Below are 9411 nucleotides of genomic sequence, written 5' to 3'. Positions count from 1 at the left end.
TGTGTAGGTGTAGGTGTAGGTATAGATGTAGATGTAGGTGTAGATGTAGGTGTAGGTGTAGATGTTGGTGTAGTTGTAGATGCAGATATAGGTGTAGGTGTAGGTGTAGGTGTAGATGTAGGTGTAGGTGTAGATGTAGGTGTAGGTGTAGTTGTAGGTGTAGGTATAGATGTAGGTGTAGATGTAGGTGTAGATGTAGGTGTAGATGTAGGTGTAGATGTAGGTGTAGATGTAGGTGTAGGTGTAGATGTAGTTGTAGGTGTAGGTGTAGATGTAGGTGTAGATGTAGGTGTAGATGCAGGTGTAGATGTAGGTGTAGGTGTAGATGTAGGTGTAGATGTAGGTGTAGGTGTAGTTGTAGGTGTAGGTATAGATGTAGGTGTAGATGTAGGTGTAGATGTAGGTGTAGATGTAGGTGTAGATGTAGGTGTAGGTGTAGATGTAGTTGTAGGTGTAGGTGTAGATGTAGGTGTAGATGTAGGTGTAGATGCAGGTGTAGATGTAGGTGTAGGTGTAGATGTAGGTGTAGATGTAGGTGTAGATGTAGGTGTAGGTGTAGATGTAGGTGTAGATGTAGGTGTAGGTATAGATGTAGGTGTAGGTGCAGGTGTAGATGTATGTGTAGGTGTAGGTGTAGGTATAGATGTAGATGTAGGTGTAGGTGTAGATGTTGGTGTAGTTGTAGATGCAGATATAGGTGTAGGTGTAGGTGTAGGTGTAGATGTAGGTGTAGATGTAGGTGTAGGTGTAGATGTAGGTGTAGGTGTAGTTGTAGGTGTAGGTATAGATGTAGGTGTAGATGTAGGTGTAGATGTAGGTGTAGATGTAGGTGTAGATGTAGGTGTAGGTGTAGATGTAGTTGTAGGTGTAGGTGTAGATGTAGGTGTAGATGCAGGTGTAGATGTAGGTGTAGGTGTAGATGTAGGTGTAGATGTAGGTGTAGGTGTAGTTGTAGGTGTAGGTATAGATGTAGGTGTAGATGTAGGTGTAGATGTAGGTGTAGATGTAGGTGTAGATGTAGATGTAGGTGTAGATGTAGTTGTAGGTGTAGGTGTAGATGTAGGTGTAGATGTAGGTGTAGATGCAGGTGTAGATGTAGGTGTAGGTGTAGATGTAGGTGTAGATGTAGGTGTAGATGTAGGTGTAGGTGTAGATGTAGGTGTAGGTATAGATGTAGGTGTAGATGTAGGTGTAGGTGTAGTTGTAGGTGTAGATGTAGGTGTAGGTATAGATGTAGGTGTAGATGTAGGTGTAGGTGTAGTTGTAGGTGTAGGTATACATGTAGGTGTAGATGTAGGTGTAGGTGTAGGTGTAGGTGTAGATGTTGGTGTAGTTGTAGATGCAGATATAGGTGTAGGTGTAGGTGTAGGTGTAGATGTAGGTGTAGATGTAGGTGTAGATGTAGGTGTAGATGTAGGTGTAGGTGTAGGTGTAGTTGTAGGTGTAGGTATAGATGTAGGTGTAGATGTAGGTGTAGATGTAGGTGTAGGTGTAGATGTAGGTGTAGATGTAGGTGCAGGTGTAGTTGTAGGTGTAGGTATAGATGTAGGTGTAGATGTAGGTGTAGATGTAGGTGTAGATGTAGGTGTAGATGTAGGTGTAGGTGTAGATGTAGTTGTAGGTGTAGGTGTAGATGTAGGTGTAGATGTAGGTGTAGATGCAGGTGTAGATGTAGGTGTAGGTGTAGATGTAGGTGTAGATGTAGGTGTAGATGTAGGTGTAGGTGTAGATGTAGGTGTAGATGTAGGTGTAGGTATAGATGTAGGTGTAGGTGCAGGTGTAGATGTATGTGTAGGTGTAGGTGTAGGTATAGATGTAGATGTAGGTGTAGGTGTAGATGTTGGTGTAGTTGTAGATGCAGATATAGGTGTAGGTGTAGGTGTAGGTGTAGATGTAGGTGTAGATGTAGGTGTAGGTGTAGATGTAGGTGTAGGTGTAGTTGTAGGTGTAGGTATAGATGTAGGTGTAGATGTAGGTGTAGATGTAGGTGTAGATGTAGGTGTAGATGTAGGTGTAGGTGTAGATGTAGTTGTAGGTGTAGGTGTAGATGTAGGTGTAGATGCAGGTGTAGATGTAGGTGTAGGTGTAGATGTAGGTGTAGATGTAGGTGTAGGTGTAGTTGTAGGTGTAGGTATAGATGTAGGTGTAGATGTAGGTGTAGATGTAGGTGTAGATGTAGGTGTAGATGTAGGTGTAGGTGTAGATGTAGTTGTAGGTGTAGGTGTAGATGTAGGTGTAGATGTAGGTGTAGATGCAGGTGTAGATGTAGGTGTAGGTGTAGATGTAGGTGTAGATGTAGGTGTAGGTGTAGATGTAGGTGTAGGTATAGATGTAGGTGTAGATGTAGGTGTAGGTGTAGTTGTAGGTGTAGATGTAGGTGTAGGTATAGATGTAGGTGTAGATGTAGGTGTAGGTGTAGTTGTAGGTGTAGGTATAGATGTAGGTGTAGATGTAGGTGTAGGTGTAGGTGTAGGTGTAGATGTTGGTGTAGGTGTAGATGCAGATATAGGTGTAGGTGTAGGTGTAGGTGTAGATGTAGGTGTAGATGTAGGTGTAGATGTAGGTGTAGGTGTAGGTGTAGTTGTAGGTGTAGGTATAGATGTAGGTGTAGATGTAGGTGTAGATGTAGGTGTAGGTGTAGATGTAGGTGTAGATGTAGGTGCAGGTGTAGTTGTAGGTGTAGGTATAGATGTAGGTGTAGATGTAGGTGTAGATGTAGGTGTAGATGTAGGTGTAGATGTAGGTGTAGGTGTAGATGTAGTTGTAGGTGTAGGTGTAGATGTAGGTGTAGATGTAGGTGTAGATGCAGGTGTAGATGTAGGTGTAGGTGTAGATGTAGGTGTAGATGTAGGTGTAGATGTAGGTGTAGGTGTAGATGTAGGTGTAGATGTAGGTGTAGGTATAGATATAGGTGTAGATGTAGGTGTAGGTGTAGTTGTAGGTGTAGATGTAGGTGTAGGTGTAGATGTAGGTGTAGATGTAGGTGTAGGTGTAGATGTAGTTGTAGGTGTAGGTGTAGGTGTAGATGTAGGTGTAGGTGTAGATGTAGGTGTAGGTGTAGGTGTAGGTATAGATGTAGATGTAGGTGTAGATGCAGGTGTAGGTGTAGGTGTAGATGTACATGTAGATGTAGGTGTAGGTGTAGGTGTAGATATAAGTGTAGGTGCAGGTGTAGATATAAGTGTAGGTGCAGGTGTAGGTATAGGTGTAGGTGTAGATGTTGGTGTAGGTGTAGATGTTGGTGTAGTTGTAGATGCAGATATAGGTGTAGGTGTAGGTATAGATGTAGGTGTAGGTGTAGATGTAGGCATAGGTGTAGATGTAGGCGTAGGTGTAGATGTACATGTACATGTAGATGTAGGTGTAGGTGTAGGTGTAGATGTAGGTATAGATGTAGATGCAGGTGTAGGTATAGATATAGGTGTAAGTATAGGTGTAGGTGTAGATGTAGGTGTAGGTGTAAGTGTAGGTGTAGGTGTAGATATAGGTTGAGTGCTTGCCTGGCATGCATTGAGTCCTGGTTCAGTTTTAGCACTGCATAAATGCTGGGTAGCAACATATTCTGGAAATGCCACCACTCGGGAGGAAGAAGCAAGAGGACCAAGAGTTTAAGATCCTACTTAGAAGTTGCAGTACAACCTGAGCAATATGAGACCCTGTCTCAAAACAGGACAAACAAGCAGGCAAACAAAAGTCCACTAGTTATCACTAATTTACCCTTCTTGTGACAGGACTGTGATCCATATTATCCATGCATAATCATTTAATCCTCAAGCCAAAGTTTGGAGATTGACATTGTTTCCATTCTTTTACATTTTCTCACACACTGATATCCTGTTTTAATTTCCTTCTTCCCTTAATCATACCTTAATTTTGGTCCCTACTCTGTATCCAAGACCCCCTTTCCTTTAATCTTTGGATTCTGTTTGGATTTGTCCAATGAGAGTCACCACAGGAGATTGTATGACACTGGGATTGGGGAAGTTGATCTCCTTTACAATTATAACTTGTCCCCTGTCCATAGCTTCAGCTCTTATAGGGAGCTCATAACACTGTTTTATCTTCCCCTTTCTGTGTCAGGGAGAGCAAATGTTTCTCATGTTCCTGGATACTCTGACACATCTGTTTGGTTCCTTCAATCCTGCCCATACCTCAATCTAGGGTCTCTCTGAGCAGTGGTCATTACAGATTTCAGCTGAGTATGACTTCTATTTCCAGTTGCCATCCTGTCCAATAAGGTATTATTTGATTGATCTCAAACTTATCTTCTACACATTCTGACCACACAGCTTCCTACTTACGTCCATATTCTGTAGTTTTGTTTGTTTTGAACTGTTTTGCTTTGTTTGAGAGAAGCTGATGTTACACATAAAATTACTTGCTTTTCAGGTGTTGACTGTTTTTATTCTGGCTTCGGGACCATCTACTTTGGCTGTGTATGCATATTTGCAAACACTGAGCTCGTCCATGGGATTTCTGCTTCTTATTCATGAATGTGCAGTAAGAAAGTCTCAAGGGCTGATATTCAGCTTGACACAAGCACACATTATAGCAACCAGCAAGCAATTTTTATCCCTTTAAACCAAAATAAACATTTTGGGGTATTTCTGGAAAATGTGATGAGCCAAATTTCAGTGAGAAACTGCCCATGGCTTTTGCAATGCCTGTGAAGGAGAGATTTTTTTCCATTGGTAGTTCACGGTGTTTGGCAGCTCAATTGCACTTTGGAAATCTTCAATATTTAGGATATAACTTTATAGATGGATAAATGACCTTGTGTTTGGATGAATTAACATGTGTTTGAAATGAGAGCAGAGATTAGAAATTCAACCTTAGAACTACAGCTTCACATTGGCTCCCATACTCTTAGAGGTTAAGTAAGAAAACATATTTAACTTCTTGTCCTGGGAGGATCTATCTCTAGACATAACTCAGTATCAAATGATGTGTAAGGCACCCACACACATAATAGGTTTTTTAATATCGTATAAGTGTAATCCAGTTTTCCTTTTCCCAGCCCTCGTGATTCATATTTTCTTAGCCACTGGAATTCTTACATATAGTTTCCAAGTTGATAGGATTGATGTTTTTCAGCTGTATGACTAAGTAGTGATAGTTTCTTGTTAGAGCTAGAGCACGCCAGGCACAGATTTGCTTCCTGGACTACATTCTACTGTGCGTGTGTGAATGTAAAGATATTTGCAGCTTATTCAAGTCTGCTTCTAGATTTTTATGCCCTTAGCAGAGGATACAAATAAGGAGAAACCACAGATTTTAAGAGTTCTCAAGTCCAGGCTGGGGTTGTAGCTCAGTTGGCAGAGTACATGCTGAGTATTCATGAAGTCCTGGGTTTGATCTCTGAATAAAACTGAGCATGGTGGTGTACATCTGTAATCCCAGCACTGGGGAAGTAGAAGCAGGAGGGTTGAAGTGGGGTTCAAGCTCCCTCTTGGCTGCATTGTGAGTTCAAGGCTAGACTGGGATACATAAATTTTTACCTCAGAAATGAGTAAAAAGAAAGGGAAGAAGAAAAGAGTGCCTAAATACAAGTCTATTATAGTTTTGAAGATATGGGATTTTTGTGAAAACCAATCAAATGGGGGTATTAAACACAAAATTATTTTTCATTTTTCATTTTCATTTGAAAGAATTCATGATCATTTAAGTGAATAGTTGCATAAGCCAGTAGCATTTACAATGGCATTTTTACAGACTGGATAGCATTGCTGAGTCACCAAGGTAGAAGACAATTACAAAGCATAGCTCCTAATTTTATATATATTAGGGCTACATCCCAAAGAAGGACTACCTCAAAATCCTTACTGTTGCTTTCTACCTGAAAGTTTGAAACTTTTCTTTCTTTTCTGCTTTTGTTTTTACTTTTTAATTAGCTCAGGCTGAATTAGAACTCACTATGTAGCCTAGGCTGGACTTGAACTCCTAATCATACTGCCTCTTCCTCCCAGGTGTTGTTATTCTAGCTGTTCAGCACTATACTTGGCCAATTTCATTCCTTTAGGTTAAACTTTTAATACCTGTTGAAATGCTAGTGCCACTACTGAAAGGTATTAGTACTAGATTGGAAAGGAAAAAAATGAAACTCCAAAAGCAATGGCTAAAAGGTGCATCAAGTACCTCTAAAATATAATTTACCATTGTTTTAAATATTGCCTACAATCCCCATTGATTCCCTAAATATTGTTGAGAGTAGATGATCAACTTCATGTGATTTACCCTCTGTATTTAAATTTTTTCTGTTTGCACATTAGTAACTTGATATGCCTTTTCTCCTATTTATTCATTGTTAGTTAATTCCTAGAAAACAGAAAATGGAAAGGAAATGTTCCTTCACCACAACTTCTGTGCACGAGAGTATATTTAATTCGATGCCAGGAGTTCTCCTCCCCCACCTTTGTTGTAACATTAAAAATATCTCCAGACATCTCCCAGTGCACCCTGCAAGGCAAGATTACACTCTGCTTTGAACCACCACTCTAATACAAAGAAGATATACAGGTAAGTATAGAGATGAACAATTGTGTCAGATGAACAGTGTTTCTAATTTTGTGTTACGTGTGGGAATTCTTTATTTGCTCTAATGTCTAATTTAATGTCTAATTTTAACTATTTGCTTATTTGACTTATTAGCCTTATGTTCCTAATTAAAATGTGTATTGAGCAATTAATTTAGGTTTGTAACAACCAGTTTACCATATTTATAAAAAATATTAGAACATTTGCAAGAACTTATTTAGAAGGCGAATTTATTAGATTTATTAGAGTCAGTGACATTCTTGAGAAAGTTGTTAGGAAACAGTGGATGTACTTAGGAAGTTTGTGACATGTATATATAAGTGTGGTTTAAATTGATTTAAAGAACTTAATTATTAAAATACCTGTATTTTTTTTTATAAAATCTAACTGTGTTTATAGGGCAAATAGTAGAATTTACAATTTACAATTTGAACTTAAAAATTTAAGAAAGATCTCAGCTTTAAAATTTGTTGATTTAATTTGAATTGAATATTATTTCCAAGAACAAAATTAGCCTCTGAATAATATTTTCTTTGTACAAAAGCCATGGTTGAGGACACAAAGGAACTCCACATTGACAAAGAGAAGCTTGTTGCTCCAGAAGGGGTGTAACCAACAGCTTTACACACTGTCCCTGGGGGCTCCAAGGAACAGCCTTATGTCCTCTAGTCCTCTAATTTCACAAACTCACTTTCTGGAATGATGAATAAAGTGTATGACTTAAAATGAGAAAATCAAGTATGTAGGGATGAGTGCAAAATCAGGGAAAATGAAAACTATTTAAGCTCTTAACTACTGAGCTATCTCTCCAGCTCCACACAGAACATTTTTTAAAGAAAGAATCCTATAACAATTTTATTGAAATGCACATTTTGAATTGATATCAAGCACCCAGATGATGCAGTTACTACTGAGTTGGAAACCATACTCTGATAGCAAGGTTCCAGATGGATCGGAGCATTTCATTCTTACAATAACCTTGTGTACTATTAATGTCTCCATTTTACAAGTAGGGAAATCCATTACGAGGGAGAGTGAGTGATTTGCCCAAGCGTTGGAGCAGGTATTCTGCCTCTAGCACTCTTTGTTTAAGTTGCATTTATCTAATTAGATCTAAGTAGCAGTTCTATTTAAGCTTTTTTATTTTATTTTATTTTTGTTTTTTCAAGACAGGGTTTTTCTCTAGTGCTATGTAGCCTGTCCCAGAACTCGCTCTGGAGATCAGACTGGCCTCAAACTCACAGAGATCTGCCTGCCTCTGCTTCCCTGTTGCTGGGATTAAAGGCGTGCACCACTAACACCTGGCAAGCTTTGGAAGTTTGAAGATTTTTTAAAGGAGCTGGGGAGGTAGAATGCTTGCATAGCATGCACACCGCCTTGGAATTGATCCTTGGTTACATAGGAAGTTTGACACCAGCCTAAGAAAAATGGGATACTGTCTCAACAGTTTTATTTTGAGAGGAGAAAAAGTCAGGATAATGTATGAATATTCTCCTTAGCCAATAAAAAATAAGATATAAGAAGTCATTGTATAATGTGTCTACAACAGAATTTCTCACATTTTCATGTGCATATGAATCTCTTGAAGATCTTATTAAAATACTGATTCTAGTGTAGTAGGGCTAGACTAGGACCTGAGATTATGCATTTCTAGCCATCTCCCAGTGGGGCTGGCCCTAGTACCACACTTGAAGTAGTAAGAATTCCAAAGTTCAGACATTTTGTCATTGTTTTTTGTTTATTTTGAGTCACTATAGCCCAGGCTGAAGTGGAAAATTCACTTTGTAACCCAGACTGACTTTGAACCCATGATGGTTGTCTTACCTCAGCCTCCTTTGTGCTGGGATTAGAGGTATGAGCAAGCATGTCTGACTCACACAGTTCTGTTCACTAACAAGTTATATCCTTAACTATCATAAGCAAATAACAAAAGAACTTCTTCTTTTATAAAAGAGGATGAAGAGGCAAGGAGGATCTTAGCTGGTGACATTTCTTGCTTATTGTAGTAGGTGCTGAGCAAAACTTCCATCCTCAGAGAGCTTGCCAGGGGATGATATTAACTCTCTTGAAATCAGGGTTCTTACATCTTCATGATTGGGGTTAAGGACTTGGACTGTTTCAAAATACACCAAGAAACTCCTGAAGACTGCTGGTTGCTTTCAACAAAACCGTCAATAGTCTAGGCCAGAAACGAAAAGGAAAAGCAAATTGTTAGACTAGCCAGAAAACAATCTTATCAGTAGCTCATAAGACGTGTTTGATGGATTTTATGGTAGATGCTACATTCTGTGAGCTTGGAGGTTAAGTTGTATTGATTTCTTGAAAAACATAAGAATTTACCTAATTAGTAGTTCTAATTACTTAGAGTGTTTTAAAATGTAGGTACCCCCAGCATAGCAAACAGATTCTCTGAGGATGGGCTCAAGCATCAACATTTAAGTTGCCCAGGTCAGTCCAGTTTTTAAGTCTAGGTGCCATTCATGTAGGTCATTCCAGTTCTTTAACAAGTAAGGAAATACATGGAAGTTCCCCAAGAGTGAGTGCTTACTATAAAGAACTCAGGCTTGCTACACAAGATTGGGTCCTCTCAAAGCCCTGTCATCAAGGGGGAAGGCACTCCACAGGCTCTACACTTTCCTGTGAATCTAACAATGTTGCTAGAGGATGGAGAGAGATTTTCTTCAGTGGTGTAACCACTAGTAAGGTGCTCATACTCCTATCAATGAATCCCCCACCCATGTGTGGTGTCCGTGCCTCGAGCAAGTCTGAGGTATCGGGAAATGAAAGACAAGATGTCCAACTGTTTGTGCTAAGAGAATGCATCTGTCACCTTTATTGCCAGAGAATGCGTGTGTGTGTGTGTGTGTCTTTATCACA

At 39.5% G+C, this 9411-nt stretch overlaps 1 protein-coding gene across 1 annotated transcript; it reads right to left on the bottom strand.

The window, feature by feature from the left end:
• Positions 1–1091: 1091 nt before the first annotated feature.
• LOC121139928 (endoglucanase A-like) lies at positions 1092–3050 on the bottom strand (the record flags this gene model as incomplete). The annotated part of the gene is made up of 2 exons (XM_040743947.1): positions 1092–1130; positions 3003–3050. Coding segments are annotated over 2 exons (87 nt in total), but the record flags the coding sequence as incomplete, so codon positions are not given.
• Between the last annotated feature and the right edge of the window lie 6361 nt (positions 3051–9411).

The sequence above is a fragment of the Mesocricetus auratus genome, unplaced genomic scaffold (assembly GCF_017639785.1).
Source record: "Mesocricetus auratus isolate SY011 unplaced genomic scaffold, BCM_Maur_2.0 Super-Scaffold_100003, whole genome shotgun sequence".
NCBI lineage: Eukaryota > Metazoa > Chordata > Mammalia > Rodentia > Cricetidae > Mesocricetus > Mesocricetus auratus.
The sequence above is the reverse complement of the archived record's forward strand: the minus strand, read 5'-3'. Positions and strand labels throughout refer to the sequence as shown.